This window comes from Oncorhynchus masou, chromosome 27 (genome assembly GCF_036934945.1).
Source record: "Oncorhynchus masou masou isolate Uvic2021 chromosome 27, UVic_Omas_1.1, whole genome shotgun sequence".
Taxonomy (NCBI): domain Eukaryota; kingdom Metazoa; phylum Chordata; class Actinopteri; order Salmoniformes; family Salmonidae; genus Oncorhynchus; species Oncorhynchus masou.
In genome coordinates, this window is record NC_088238.1 from 19,425,542 (window position 1) to 19,442,617 (window position 17,076).

A 17,076-nucleotide genomic window follows, 5' to 3' on the forward strand; every position below is an offset into this window, starting at 1 on the left:
GGCTACGTCCCTTCCGTCTTCAAGAGAGCGAGAGTTGCACCCCTTCTGAAAAAACCTACACTCGATCCCTCCGATGTCAACAACTACAGACCAGTATCCCTTCTTTCTTTTCTCTCCAAAACTCTTGAACGTGCCGTCCTTGGCCAGCTCTCCCGCTATCTCTGAGAATGACCTTCTTGATCCAAATCAGTCAGGTTTCAAGACTAGTCATTCAACTGAGACTGCTCTTCTCTGCATCACGGAGGCGCTCCGCACTGCTAAAGCTAACTCTCTCCTCTGCTCTCATCCTTCTAGACCTATCGGCTGCCTTCGATACTGTGAACCATCAGATCCTCCTCTCCACCCTCTCCGAGTTGGGCATCTGACGCGGCCCACGCTTGGATTCGTCCTACCTGACAGGTCGCTCCTACCAGGTGGCATGGCGAGAATCTGTCTCCTAATAACGCGCTCTCACCACTGGTGTCCCCCAGGGCTCTGTTCTAGGCCCTCTCCTATTCTCGCTATACACCAAGTCACTTGGCTCTGTCATAACCTCACATGGTCTCTCCTATCATTGCTATGCAGACGAAACACAATTAATCTTCTCCTTTCCCCTTCTGATGACCAGGTATAATCGCATCTCTGCATGTCTGGCAGACATATCAGTGTGGATGACGGATCACCACCTCAGAGCTGAACCTCGGCAAGACGGAGCTGCTCTTCCTCCCGGGGAAGGACTGCCCGTTCCATGATAAAGCCATCACGGTTGACAACTCCATTGTGTCCTCCTCCCAGAGCGCTAAGAACCTTGGCGTGATCCTGGACAACACCCTGTCGTTCTCAACCAACATCATGGCGGTGGCCCGTATAATGTAGGTTCATGCTCTACAACATCCGCAGAGTACGACCCTGCCTCACACAGGAAGCGGCGCAGGTCCTAATCCAGGCACTTGTCATCTCCCGTCTGGATTACTAATGACTGTTGGCTGGGCTCCCTGCCTGTGCCATTAAACCCCTACAACTCATCCAGAACGCCGCAGCCCGTCTGGTGTTCAACCTTAAAGTTCTCTCAAGTCATCCTCCATCTCTCCACTGGCTTCCAGTAAAGAAGCTCGCATCCGACAAGACCATGGTGCTTGCCTACGGAGCTGTGAGGGGAACGGACGCAGTACCTCCAGGCTCTGATCAGGCCCTACACCCAAGCAAGGGCACTGCGTTCATCCACCTCTGGCCTGCTCGCCTCCCTACCACTGAGGAAGTACAGTTCCCGCTCAGCCCAGTCAAAACTGTTAGCTCTGGCCCCCAATGGTGGAACAAACTCCCTCACGACGACAGGACAGCGGAGTCAATCACCACCTTCCGGAGACACCTGAAACCCCACCTCTTCAAGGAATACCTAGGATAGGATAAGTAATCCTTCTCACCTCCCCCCCCCTTAATGATTTAGATGCACTATTGTAAAGTGGCTGTTCCACTGGATGTCAGAAGGTGAATTCACCAATTTGTAAGTCGCTCTGGATAAGAGCGTCTGCTAAATGACTTAAATGTAAATGTAAATGAATCCAGGTTAAAAATGACACTACAGTGGTGGTTAAAGTGGCCCTAGTTTCTCTCTCTGGGTGGTAGTGATGTGCCGGGCCCTCTTACCCTCATCTTGGAGCAGGCGTCTTGTGTTGACTCTGTTCCTCTCAGCTCTTTCACCAGCATAGAGCCCAGGTACTGTCAGAGACAAAGGTAAACAACGCTCATGTTCACATTCCATCCTAGGGCTATTAGACAGACACATGAAGGATCATAGAATCATTCAATGTAAGATGGAAACTTAAATGATCAAATAACTAAACTCCCAAAAGTCTAATACTTCAATTTGGAAGAAAACAACAATATTCTGCTGAGATGATGACTTCACTTGCTGTGTGTGTTGCAGCTAGCCAGCCAGCCGCATAATAACGCAGTGCTTTCTGATGTGATTAAAACAACCTGGAAATCCCCAGAGGAGTGTAAACAGGGCTGGGGCGGGCAGGAAATGTGCAAAGTGGGGAGGTCAATAAGTGAGGACCTGGTTCGTGAGGACGCAGACCAAATTTAATAAATGTGGTGTTTATGGGGACAGTACTTACGGGGACATTAGGGCTAAAGGGATGTAATGGCTGTACGATTAACTGCTCAGCGCGCCCACTGTTGATTTGAGAGCTAAAAGCCCCAAAGAGGATTTTTTACAAGATGTTCTGACACCCAAAGTGTAAACATTGATCGTTTTATACCTCAAACCCCTGACCCTAAATCATTTACCCTTCAGGATATGCTTTTGAAAAATGTGCCGGCAAAATGATCCACCTGATCTTACCCTTCGTCAAAAGACAACAAATACATTGCATTAGCTTAACGGTAACACAACCACACCCTGATTTCTCTCCTATTTTAAGTGCAGTAGAATGAATGAGTCATTTCTTTATGGGAGGTAGGCTGGTGGTTGTAGTGGGGTTGTCTGGGCTGGTTACTGCTCTGTTGTTAATAATGCTACGGTATCAAGGGAGCGTCGTCTGTCCTCGTATGGAAAACACTGTAATAACGTTACAAACCTCCAAGAAGCCCCTGTCTCTGTGTGTGTGTGTGTGTGTGTGTGTGTGTGTGTGTGTGTGTGTGAGCGCATCAATGTGCACACATACAGTAAATCCTGTTACAGTGTCAGGGTAGTGTCGTCTGAGGCTGAAAACGTGACAGACAACATAGTAATAACATTACAGAGTGAAAGCACTACAGGGCTTTGGGGAATCAGTGTTGACCGATTATACAGTTGGGATTATGTGTGTCATTCTAGCCATGTAAGGATGACGTAAGATCGCTGTCAAAAGAACATCATCTTAAGAGGACACCGTGTGATAATGTTGGAGCAACATCTTAGCAGCGTTTCCCTTTAAGAGTACAAACAACAGTGCATTCATTATAGGAAGTGCATTTTCTTGTTTCTCCTGTGTTAAAATTACATTCAACAACCATCACACCCTAGAAATGGACAATGTAAATCATGCTCGACATTAAACCCTAAAGTGGTGAAATTATCTAAGAATGTTAATAAAGAAAGTATAATGACATTAGAGCTGGTCTATAATAAAGAAAGTATAATGACAGAGCTGGTCTATAATAAAGAAAGTATAATGACATTAGAGCTGGTCTATAATAAAGAAAGTATAATGACAGAGCTGGTCTATAATAAAGAAAGTATAATGACAGAGCTGGTCTATAATAAAGAAAGTATAATGACATTAGAGCTGGTCTATAATAAAGAAAGTATAATGACAGAGCTGGTCTATAATAAAGAAAGCATAATGACAGAGCTGGTCTATAATAAAAAAAAGTATAATTATATCAGAGCTGGTCTATAGTAAAGAAAGTATAATGACAGAGGTGGTCTATAATAAAGAAAGTATAATGACATTAGAGCTGGTCTATAATAAAGAAAGTATAATGACAGAGCTGGTCTATAATAAAGAAAGTATAATGACAGAGCTGGTTTATAATAAAGAAAGTATAATGACAGAGCTGGTCTATAATAAAGAAAGCATAATGATATTAGAGCTGGTCTATAATAAAGAAAGTATAATGACAGAGCTGGTCTATAATAAAGAAAGTATAATGACAGAGCTGGTCTATAATAAAGAAAGTATAATGACAGAGCTGGTCTATAATAAAGAAAGTATAATGACATTAGAGCTGGTCTATAATAAAGAAAGTATAATGACATCAGAGCTGGTCTATAATAAAGAAAGTATAATGACAGAGCTGGTCTATAATAAAGAAAGTATAATGACATTAGAGCTGGTCTATAATAAAGAAAGTATAATGACATTAGAGCTGGTCTATAATAAAGAAAGTATAATGACAGAGCTGGTCTATAATAAAGAAAGTATAATGACATCAGAGCTGGTCTATAATAAAGAAAGTATAATGACATTAGAGCTGGTCTATAATAAAGAAAGTATAATGACATTAGAGCTGGTCTATAATAAAGAAAGTATAATGACAGAGCTGGTCTATAATAAAGAAAGTATAATGACAGAGCTGGTCTATAATAAAGAAAGTATAATGACATTAGAGCTGGTCTATAATAAAGAAAGTATAATGACATCAGAGCTGGTCTATAATAAAAGTATAATGACAGAGCTGGTCTATAATAAAGAAAGTATAATGACAGAGCTGGTCTATAATAAAGAAAGTATAATGACATTAGAGCTGGTCTATAATAAAGAAAGTATAATGACATTTGAGCTGGTCTATAATAAAGAAAGTATAATGACATTAGAGCTGGTCTATAATAAAGAAAGTATAATGACATTAGAGCTGGTCTATAATAAAGAAAGTATAATGACATTAGAGCTGGTCTATAATAAAGAAAGTATAATGACATTTGAGCTGGTCTATAATAAAGAAAGTATAATGACATTAGAGCTGGTCTATAATAAAGAAAGCATAAGCTGGTCTATAATAAAGAAAGCATAATGACATAAGTGCTGGTCTATAATAAAGAAAGTATAATGACATAAGAGCTGGTCTATAATAAAGAAAGTATAATGACAGAGCTGGTCTATAATAAATAAAGTATAATGACATTAGAGCTGGTATATAATAAAGAAAGTATAATGACATTAGAGCTGGTCTATAATAAAGAAAGTATAATGACAGAGCTGGTCTATAATAAAGAAAGTATAATGACAGAGCTGGTCTATAATAAAGAAAGTATAATGACAGAGCTGGTCTATAATAAAGAAAGTATAATGACAGAGCTGGTCTATAATAAAGAACGTATAATGACATCAGAGCTGGTCTATAATAAAGAAAGTATAATGACAGAGCTGGTCTATAATAAAGAAAGTATAATGACATAAGAGCTGGTCTATAATAAAGAAAGTATAATGACAGAGCTGGTCTATAATAAAGAAAGTATAATGACAAAAGAGCTGGTCTATAATAAAGAAAGTATAATGACAGAGCTGGTCTATAATAAAGAAAGTATAATGACATAAGAGCTGGTCTATAATAAAGAAAGTATAATGACAGAGCTGGTCTATAATAAAGAAAGTATAATGACATAAGAGCTGGTCTATAATAAAGAAAGTATAATGACAGAGCTGGTCTATAATAGAGAAAGTATAATGACATCAGAGCTGGTCTATAATAAAGAAAGTATAATGACATAAGAGCTGGTCTATAATAAAGAAAGTATAATGACAGAGCTGGTCTATAATAAAGAAAGTATAATGACATCAGAGCTGGTCTATAATAAAGAAAGTATAATGACATTAGAGCTGGTCTATAATAAAGAAAGTATAATGACATAAGAGCTGGTCTATAATAAAGAAAGTATAATGACATAAGAGCTGGTCTATAATAAAGAAAGTATAATGACAGAGCTGGTCTATAATAAAGGAAGTATAATGACATTAGAGCTGGTCTACAATAAAGAAAGTATAATGACATAAGAGCTGGTCTATAATAAAGAAAGTATAATGACATTAGAGCTGGTCTATAATAAAGAAAGTATAATGACAGAGCTGGTCTATAATAAAGAAAGTATAATGACATTAGAGCTGGTCCATAATAAAGAAAGTATAATGACATCAGAGCTGGTCTATAATAAAGAAAGTATAATGACAGAGCTGGTCTATAATAAAGAAAGTATAATGACATCAGAGCTGGTCTATAATAAAGAAAGTATAATGACATTAGAGCTGGTCTATAATAAAGAAAGTATAATGACATCAGAGCTGGTCTATAATAAAGAAAGTATAATGACATCAGAGCTGGTCTATAATAAAGAAAGTATAATGACAGAGCTGGTCTATAATAAAGAAAGTATAATGACATAAGAGCTGGTCTATAATAAAGAAAGTATAATGACAGAGCTGGTCTATAATAAAGAAAGTATAATGACATCAGAGCTGGTCTATAATAAAGAAAGTATAATGACATAAGAGCTGGTCTATAATAAAGAAAGTATAATGACAGAGCTGGTCCATAATAAAGAAAGTATAATGACATCAGAGCTGGTCTATAATAAAGAAAGTATAATGACATTAGAGCTGGTCTATAATAAAGAAAGTATAATGACATCAGAGCTGGTCTATAATAAAGAAAGTATAATGACAGAGCTGGTCTATAATAAAGAAAGTATAATGACATCAGAGCTGGTCTATAATAAAGAAAGTATAATGACATTAGAGCTGGTCTATAATAAAGAAAGTATAATGACATAAGAGCTGGTCTATAATAAAGAAAGTATAATGACAGAGCTGGTCTATAATAAAGAAAGTATAATGACATCAGAGCTGGTCTATAATAAATGACAAAGCTGGTCTATAATAAAGAAAGTATAATGACAGAGCTGGTCTATAATAAAGAAAGTATAATGACATAAGAGCTGGTCTATAATAAAGAAAGTATAATGACAGAGCTGGTCTATAATAAAGAAAGTATAATGACATCAGAGCTGGTCTATAATAAAGAAAGTATAATGACATTAGAGCTGGTCTATAATAAAGAAAGTATAATGACATAAGAGCTGGTCTATAATAAAGAAAGTATAATGACAGAGCTGGTCTATAATAAAGAAAGTATAATGACACAGAGCTGGTCTATAATAAAGAAATATATAATGAGCTGGTCTATAATAAAGAAAGTATAATGACATCAGAGCTGGTCTATAATAAAGAAAGTATAATGACATTAGAGCTGGTCTATAATAAAGAAAGTATAATGACAGAGCTGGTCTATAATAAAGAAAGTATAATGACAGAGGTGGTCTATAATAAAGAAAGTATAATGACATTAGAGCTGGTCTATAATAAAGAAAGTATAATGACATCAGAGCTGGTCTATAATAAAGAAAGTATAATGACAGAGCTGGTCTATAATAAAGAAAGTATAATGACAGAGCTGGTCTATAATAAAGAAAGTATAATGACATCAGAGCTGGTCTATAATAAAGAAAGTATAATGACATTAGAGCTGGTCTATAATAAAGAAAGTATAATGACATTAGAGCTGGTCTATAATAAAGAAAGTATAATGACATTAGAGCTGGTCTATAATAAAGAAAGTATAATGACAGAGCTGGTCTATAATAAAGAAAGTATAATGACAGAGGTGGTCTATAATAAAGAAAGTATAATGACATTAGAGCTGGTCTATAATAAAGAAAGTATAATGACATCAGAGCTGGTCTATAATAAAGAAAGTATAATGACAGAGCTGGTCTATAATAAAGAAAGTATAATGACATAAGAGCTGGTCTATAATAAAGAAAGTATAATGACAGAGCTGGTCTATAATAAAGAAAGTATAATGACATCAGAGCTGGTCTATAATAAAGAAAGTATAATGACATTAGAGCTGGTCTATAATAAAGAAAGTATAATGACATAAGAGCTGGTCTATAATAAAGAAAGTATAATGACAGAGCTGGTCTATAATAAAGAAAGTATAATGACATTAGAGCTGGTCTATAATAAAGAATGTATAATGACATCAGAGCTGGTCTATAATAAAGAAAGTATAATGACATTAGAGCTGGTCTATAATAAAGAAAGTATAATGACATTAGAGCTGGTCTATAATAAAGAAAGTATAATGACAGAGCTGGTCTATAATAAAGAAAGTATAATGACATTAGAGCTGGTCTATAATAAAGAAAGTATAATGACATTAGAGCTGGTCTATAATAAAGAAAGTATAATGACATTAGAGCTGGTCTATAATAAAGAAAGTATAATGACATCAGAGCTGGTCTATAATAAAGAAAGTATAATGACATCAGAGCTGGTCTATAATAAAGAAAGTATAATGACAGAGCTGGTCCATAATAAAGAAAGTATAATGACATTAGAGCTGGTCCATAATAAAGAAAGTATAATGACATTAGAGCTGGTCTATAATAAAGAAAGTATAATGACATTAGAGCTGGTCTATAATAAAGAAAGTATAATGACATTAGAGCTGGTCTATAATAAATCCTCAACTCTATCCTCTTCCTCTGTACACTGCTTACATCCTCAACTCTATCCTCTCTATCTCAGTGCTTCACGCTCCATGCTTTTTAAAATGTGTTTCTTTTTCCCTCCCTCCCTCCCTCGCTCCCTCCCTCCCTCACCTTTCGTCCCTCACCTTTCATCCCTCACCTTTCCTCCCTCACTTAATCTCTCCATCCTTCGCTTTCCCTCCTTTTCTTTCTCTCTCAGATTCTCCTCTATCTCACTTCGTGGGGCCATGTGGAGCTTCAGTCCTGTGAGAGTGGTTGCTTGGCACCGATTATTTTATTTATTTACACTTTCTCTCTCTGCCTTCCTTTCTCCCTCTCTCAACCCACACTACCTTATCCCTCACTCTCTCAACCCACATTACATTTTCCCTTTCTCTCTCAACCCACACTACTTTTTCCTCCCTTTCTCAACCCACATTACCTTTTCCCTCACTCTCTCACAAACTCTCTCGCTTTCTCACACTCACTCACTTTTTCTCTCTCTCTTTCTCTCTAATCCTCTCGCCCACTCATCTCCACAACAGCAGCTCTGAGCCAATCACTATGCACAACTGTGCAAGAGTCAATCACAATTCAACACGGCTGTCCCCGAGAGCCAATGGGAGCCTCCAGACTCCAAATGGGAGCCAATCATCTTCCCGGTGATTCATCAGCTGAAAGTGGGTAGTAATCAGTGTTACATGGTTGCTGGGGCTAAGCCAATCAAATGTACATGTGCTGTATCCTTGGTAACATGGCTGGTTTTATGTAATGGGAGGCTAAAATGAGTGCAGCAGCATGAATAGCTTGGTGCAGTATTGATCGAAGGGTGAAACATGGTTTTACTCCTGAATACCTCCAGTGTGTCGGTTAGGTAACACAAGTGCAGGTACTTTAAGTCAGAGGGCATAACATATGTCAGCTATAGGCCAGGGCTCGAGTAGATAGTAGGATTGTGGAGAGCTGTCAAAGAGTATTATGGAGTGTCAGTGTGTGTGTATGTGTGTGTGGGTTGGGGGGGGGGGTCCCTGAAAGTGTGTGTCTTGGACCCCCTTGACAGACAAGGCATCTCTCCCACATTACTGTAGAACAGTATTATTCAAACCTTTTCAGCGGGGACCCCATTCTTTTCACCCAAATACGACAACCTTAAAATCTGTACATTTTTACATCAACAAATAACCTTCACTATAGTTTCTTCTCTTATCAAAATAAAAATACATTTACTCATTAAAATTGTATTTGTTTGTATTATTTACCTGAAAAATGTATATTGTCCAATACAATAATCTGTACTCTAAATGTTTAGTTCCTTTTTATTGACCCCACTGATGTTCCCCGAGCGGGGTCGCGACCCCGACTTTGAATACCGCTGCTGTAGAATATGTCATATATGCATGAAAAGCATACTACACACACACACACACACACACACACACACACACACACACACACACACACACACACACACACACACACACACACACACACACACACACACACACACAGTATAACGTAGGGGCAGGACTACTCACGTAAGCTTCATAGTCACACGACTGGAAGATGAGTTTCTCAGGGTGGTGCTGCCAGTACTGCACTGGAGTGGACGAGGTGGCCTCGTTGGGAGGACGCAACGTGATTGGCTCGCACCATTCGCCTTGCTGTAACGACAGCCAATGGCAAGATCAGACACAGGCCACGGATGAGGAATCACAGACGATTACAAGGAAAAGGATTGGGCACAAACTTAAGTCAAGCATATTCTGAGCTGATACATCTAGTCTGTCAGATATGTGCTGCCGTTTGCTCCCAAGCACATGGCACTTCTATGATGTAACAGGTTCTATCCAGACTGACTGAACATGAAAAGCTTAACAACAACGCTTCAACAACATTTCAAAAACATTTTGAGACCTCACTGTGTTTCTATGGATCATCCTCTCCTAATGCTAAGTGCGTTTTAACAGTCTTAGAAGGGTCCTATTTCAATGTCTTTTCATACTGTTTAATTCCCCTAGCTAGTGCTATGATGCTCACACCTCCCTGGCACTGTGTGGAAAATCCCCTGTCCTTCTTTCTTTCATCCTATTCAGCAGAAACAGGAAATGGATATATATTTAGCTTCAGTACTTTCCCCTTAGCCAATATGTTCTAAATCAAATGGAAACGATCGTGAGTAAATGGATTTGTATTATCAACAAATATAATGTACATTTATATCACATACATTGACAGTTGACTGTTTGACTGTTCGTCACGTACATAGACATTGTCACGTACATTGGCAACAACAGTATTTGATGCACACTAGCATCACAGACAACTTACAGTATCATTTCTTGCAGAAGGTCTTTCTCCAACATCATGAGACTGATAAATAAATACATAGAAATAAGATCCAGGATCAGGACAACAAGAAGTTGGTTAATAACATAGAGTTGGATAGAGGGTGCACTTGCCACAAAGCCTGTTTTAGCATGGGCAGCGCCATTGTGGACTTTCATCAATGGAGATAGCCCTCAATGGTGCTGCCCATGCTGTCATAGAAACCATTATGGCAAATATGCAAAGATGTGGCCTCTATCCAACTCTATGGTTTATAATAATCAAGCAGACGATAATCACGCAGGCAATGTTCACAACAAGGCTGGAGTGTGAGGAAATCCTCCCGACACAGTTTCATAATGAAAGTCCCATGACAGGTGCTGATATACTACTATACGGGAGTGCTTGTTTGTTTGTGTGTCACATCCATCTGCGTCTTAATGAGATACTCTGGAGGTGAGGTAATCAGGGATAATGACATCGGGGTAAATAGCTGCAGGGTGAGCCCTAAAGGAGGATCAGAACAGGTAATCTACTCCAAGACCCTGGGCTAATCAAACTGATCTAAATGACAGAGATGGATAGAGAGGGGGGGCAGAGAGATAGAGGAGGGAGGGAGAGAAAGAGAGAGAGATGGGGGGACAGAGAGAAGGGGAGAGGGAGAGAAAGAGAGGAGGGGGAGAGAGGGAGAGAAAGAGAGAGAAGGGGGAGAGGGAGAGAAAGAGAGGGGGGGAAGAGAGAGGGGGGAGGGATAGAAAGAGGGGGAAGATACAAAGATAGAGACACAATTGGCAAAACACAATTATATAAAGACCAGAAAGAGCACAGAGAGAGAGAGAGACTCATTATCCCTGTAATGGGGCCCAGGGCATGATCTCTGACTGCCTCAGTAGCAATGGGGGAGTAGGGCATGATCTCTGACTGCCTCAGTAGCAATGGGGGGAGTGGGGCATGATCTCTGAATGCCTCAGTAGCAATGGGGGGAGTGGGGCATGATCTCTGACTGCCTCAGTAGCAATGGGGGGAGTGGGGCATGATCTCTGACTGCCTCAGTAGCAATGGGGGAGTAGGGCATGATCTCTGACTGCCTCAGTAGCAATGGGGGGAGTGGGGCATGATCTCTGACTGCCTCAGTAGCAATGGGGGGAGTGGGGCATGAGGGGTAGTAGGGCATGATCTCTGACTGCCTCAGTAGTAATGGGGCAGTAGGGTATGATCTCTGATTGCGACTGCCTCGGTGGCAATGGGGAGGGAGCAGGGTATGATCTCTGACAGCCTCAGTAGAAATGGGGGGCACAGGGCATGATCTCTGACTGCCTCTGTAGCAATGGGGGGAGTAGGTCATGATCTCTGACTGCCTCAGTAGCAATGGGGAGTGGGCAAGGCATGATCTCTGACTGCCTCAGTAGCAATGGGGGGGAACAGCATGATATCTTACTGCCTCGGTAGCAATGGCAGGAGTAGGGCATGACCTCTGACTGCCTCAGTAGAAATGGGGAAGGCATGGTCTCTGACTGCCTCAGTAGCAATGGGGGGAACAGGACATGATCTCTGACTGCCTCAGTAGAAATGGGGAAGGCATGGTCTCTGACTGCCTCAGTAGCAATGGGGGGAACAGGACATGATCTCTGACTGCCTCAGTGGCAATGGGGGGTGGCATGATCTCTGACTACCTCAGTAGCAATGGGGGAAGTGGGGCATGATCTCTGACTGCCTCAGTAGCAATGGGGGAGTAGGACATGATCTCTGACTGCCTCAGTAGCAATGGGGGAAGTGGGGCATGATCTCTGACTTCCTCAGTAGCAATGGGGGGGTAGGGCATGATCTCTGACTGCCTCTGTAGCAATGGGGGGAGTAGGTCATGATCTCTGACTGCCTCAGTAGTAATGGGGAGGGAGCAGGGCATGATCTCTGACTGCCTCAGTGGCAATGGGGAGGGAGCAGGGCATGATCTCTGACTGCCTCAGTGGCAATGGGGAGGGAGCAGGGCATGATCTCTGACTGCCTCAGTAGTAATGGGGAGGGAGCAGGGCCTGATCTCTGACTGCCTCAGTAGTAATGGGGAGGGAGCAGGGCATGATCTCTGACTGCCTCAGTGGCAATGGGGAGGGAGCAGGACCTGATCTCTGACTGCCTCAGTAGTAATGGGGAGGGAGCAGGGCCTGATCTCTGACTACCTCAGTAGTAATGCGAAGGGGTAGGGCATGATCTCTGACTGCCTCAGTGGCAATGGGGAGGGAGCAGGGCATGATCTCTGACTGCCTCAGTGGCAATGGGGAGGGAGCAGGGCATGATCTCTGACTGCCTCAGTGGCAATGGGGAGGGAGCAGGGCATGATCTCGGACTGCCTCAGTGGCAATGGGGAGGGAGCAGGGCATGATCTCGGACTGCCTCAGTGGCAATGGGGAGGGAGCAGGGCATGATCTCGGACTGCCTCAGTGGCAATGGGGAGGGAGCAGGGCATGATCTCTGACTGCCTCAGTGGCAATGGGCGGAGAGGCAATGTGGAGGGAAAAGGGGGAGAAAGGGAGAGATGAAGGAAAGAGTGGAACGTAAAACAGAGACTATATGAGAGTGAGAGGAATAGAGAAGTCTCCATAATGATCTCCTCCACACGACCTTGTTGACTCACTGCACTCACCTGAGTGCTGCTCTAAAGAGGCCTATGTTGTGAGTCGTGACACAAACGCACTTCAAGGAGTCAGTCGTTTTAAACACAAGAGTGTGTCTGGTGCGACAAGCTCTGTGAATCACACACACTCTCACACACACTCCGGATGGACCCTAATCGGGGTAGATCAAAGGAACGCTTAAGAGAAGCTGCTCTCCCAGATGCCTCTGACTCGCCGACCATGCTTTCATAGGTTGGTGGAGAGGTTCAATAGGAGGATCATGGATTTTGGTAGAGGTTAACATACTGTACCATGCATGCTAATATTCAGTACATTCGGAAGGTATTCAGACCTCTCGACTTTCCACATTTTGTTACGTTACAGCCTTATTCTAAAAATTATTACATTATTTTTTTTCTCCATATAAATCTACACACAGTACCCCATAATGACAAAGCAAAAACAGGCTTTTAGAAATGTTTGCACGTGTATTAAAAATAAAAGCTGAAATATTACATTTACACAAGTCAGACCCTTTGTACTTTGTTGAAGCACCTTGGCAGCGATTACAGCCTCAAGTCTTCTTGTGTATGACGCTACAAGCTTGGCACACCTGTATTTGGGGAGTTTCTCCCATTCTTCTCTGCAGATCCTCTCAAGTTCTATCAGGTTGGATGGTGAGTGACGCTGCACAGCTATTTTCAGGTCTCTCCAGAGATGTTTGATCGGGTTGAAGTCTGGGCTCTGGCTGGGCCACTCAAGGACATTCAGAGACTTGTCCCGAAGCCACTCCTGCGTTGTCTTGGCTGTGTGCTTAGGGTCGTTGTCCTGTTGGAAGGTGAACCTTCAACCCAGTCTGAGGTCCTGAGCGCTCTGGTGCAGGTTTTCATCAAGGATCTCTCTGTACTTTGCTCTGTTCATCTTTGCCTCGATCCTGACTAGTCTCCCAATCCCTGCAGCTGAAAAACATCCACACAGTGCGATGCTGCCACCACCATGCTTCACCGTAGGGAATGTGCCAGGTTTCCTCCAGACGTGACACTTGGCAGTCAGGCCAAAGAGTTCGATCTTGGTTTCATCAGACCAGAGAAGCTTGTTTCTCATGGTCTGAGAGTCTTTAAGTGCCTTTTGGTAAACTCCAAGTGGGCTGTCATGTGCCTTTTACTGAGGAGTGGCTTCCATCTGGCCACTCTACCTTAAAGGCCTGATTGGTAGAGTGCTGCAGAGATGGTTGTCCTTCTGGAAGGTTCTCCCATCTTCACAGAAGAACTCTGTAGCTCAGTCAGAGTGACCATCGCGTTCTTGGTCATCTCCTGACCAAGGCCCTTCTCCCCCGATTGCTCAGTTTGGCCGAGTGGCCAGCTCTCGGAAGAGTCTTGGTGGTTCCAAACTTCTTCTATTTAAGAATGATTGAGGCCCCTGTGTTCTTGCGGAACATTAATGCTGCAGAAATGTTTTGGTACCCTTCCCCAGATCTGTGTTTCGACACAATCCTGTCTCGGAGCTCTACGGACAATTCCTTCAACCTCATGGCTTGGTTTTTGCTCTGACATGTCAACTGTGGGACCTTATATAGACAGGTGTGTGCCTTTCCAAATCATGTCCAATCAATTGAATTTACCACAGGTGGACTCCAATCAAGTTGAAGAAACATCTCAAGGATGATCAATGGAAACAGGGTGCACCTGAGCTCAATTTCGAGTCTCATAGCAAAGGGTCTGAATAATTATGTAAATAAGGTATTTATGTTTTTTTAATTTAAAAAATAAATAAATTATCAAACATTATTAAAAGCCTGTTTTTGCTTTGTCATTATGGGGTATTGTGTGTAAAGTGATGAGGGAAAATGGTTATTTAAATCAATTTTAGAATGAGGCTGTAATGTAACAAAATGTGGAAGGTGAAGGGGTCTAAATCCTTCCACAATGCTCTGTATGTAAGGTAAATAGCATGCTAATACAGGATGGTTATACAGGAGCAGTTATGGTACGGTATAGGGCAGGATTCCCCAATAGGCAGTCCGAGGGCCAAACATATATATATGTATTTTAAAAAAAATGTTGTTGTACATAAAACAAATTCGCTCAAAGTGATTTTAATTTGTTCCCAAGTACAGTAGTTTCCACGTATAAATAGAGGCATATGTGATCTTATCCCAAAGTAATCAAGGTTTGAAATTATTCTATTTTTATCTAATAATATATCTGTTTGGGATTCTTGCGGTCAATTTGCAGGGTACAAATGATTTATAACAGCGTTCTGCCCCCTGACCATCCGAGAGGATGAATGATATGTCATATTATATTAATCATCACGCTTTCGTAGTTTGGTAGAGAGGTCAAATAGGGATGCACAGGAAAATAATTGTGAGAGGCTGCTGTCTATTCCTCTCCCTATCTTCCCTTCCCTCCCTCCCTTCCTCCCCCTCTCCCTCCCCCTTTTCTCATCCCCCCCTCTCACCATGCTGACTTGGGCCATCTGCCGCTCCAGTTTGGAGCGAGGCATCTCCTCTAAGTAGTTGTCGTTGGAGCGCTGGCGGCGCCGTGCGTCTGCCTGCATGATGAGGTGCTGCACGTCCAACGAGCCCCCTGGGACACCCGCCGTGGTGTACACAGCCTGGCCCGGAAGGATCTGGGGAGGGGTGTTGCAGCCACCGGGCTCCTGGGAGGATGGATGGACAGAGGGGAGGGGTTATTCAATTGTGGTGAAATGTGCCATGTGATGCTTTTGATGCTCCACGATAGGCTGTATCTGGAAAAGGAGAGGTCAAATGTCAAGACTGCCACTACTGGCTACTCCCATCGTGGACATGCCTCCAGGTGGGGGGGCCCAAATTAGGGCGAGACAATAATGGTATAATCATTCCACTACATAGTGATTGCCTTGCTTACCTGTTACATCATTATTTTCACTAGCATACCTCTTAAAATGAAGCTACTGTGTTGAGCCTGCATTCTAAGTGGTATCTAGTGGAATGCTTTTGGAACATGATAATATGCTATGCTGAATAAACCTTCAGTCTCTTCTCTGTTTGCTAGCCTGTCTCTGGACAGCAGACTAGATTTGCAGTGGAGACACTGCCCAGCACCTCTTTCTGGACCGATTTGTTAAATAGAATGAAAGCAGGCGTCTGGGCCTTGAGAGACTGCAGAGCAGCAGCCACATCCTGGCTGCCGGATCAAATTGAGTCCCAGGAGGTGAAGCATTTCCCGGGCCTTTGTAAGTTGAACATTAGACCCATATGCACTGGGGAATGGAATGCAGCATCTTGTAATTAGTATCCAGGACCGGCAGGGAGAGGGGAAACAGCGGTCTATTGTGGTCCTGGCGGCATCCATTTTGTGTCTGCCGGGAGACTTGTGAAGGCTAACAACAGCAGTGGAGATATTTCCCCTAAGCTCACTGAACCTCTCTGCAGTCTCTAGGACTACTACCATCTGGGAGGGAAGAGAGATGACACACACACACACACACACACACACACACACACACACACACACACACACACACACACACACACACACACACACACACACACACACACACACACACACACACACACACACACACACACTGACCCGTAGGGAGATGGCCCGTGGGGGTTTCTGTGGAGGGTCTTGGTGAAGCCTGTCTCCCAGCGAGGCCAGAATTCTCTTCCTGTGTCCTATCAGACTGACCTTCAACACCTAGGGAGAAAGAGAGACACGGGTCAACAACCTATCAACTAGAGGTTGACCGATTAATCGGAATGGCCGATTATTTAGGGCCGATTTCAAGTTTTCATAACAATCGGTAATCGGTATTTTTGGACACCGATTTGGACGATTTATTTTACACCTTTATTTAACTAGGCAAGTCAGTTAAGAACACATTCTTATTTACAATGACGGCCTAGGAACGGTGGGTTAACTGCCTTGTTCAGGGGCAGAACGACAGATTTTTACCTTGTCAGCTCGGGGATTCAATCTTGCAACCTTACGGTTAACTAGTCCAACGCTCTAACCACCCGATTACATTGCACTCCACGAGGAGCCTGCCTGTTACGCGAATGCAGTAAGAAGCCAAAGTAAGTTGCTAGCTAGCATTAAACTTATCTTATAAAAAACAATCAATCAATCATAATCACTAGTTAACTACACATGGTTA

At 42.2% G+C, this 17,076-nt stretch overlaps 1 protein-coding gene across 1 annotated transcript in view; it reads right to left on the reverse strand.

Annotated features, from left to right (window-relative positions):
• Window positions 1-17,076, reverse strand: part of LOC135515718 (ankyrin repeat and sterile alpha motif domain-containing protein 1B-like) — a 358,368-nt gene that overhangs the window by 17,165 nt on the left and 324,127 nt on the right. The window contains 4 exon segments of the mRNA XM_064939410.1: window positions 1,627-1,698; window positions 9,529-9,654; window positions 15,391-15,591; window positions 16,509-16,616. Of these exon segments, the coding sequence (XP_064795482.1) occupies window positions 1,627-1,698; window positions 9,529-9,654; window positions 15,391-15,591; window positions 16,509-16,616 (507 nt within the window).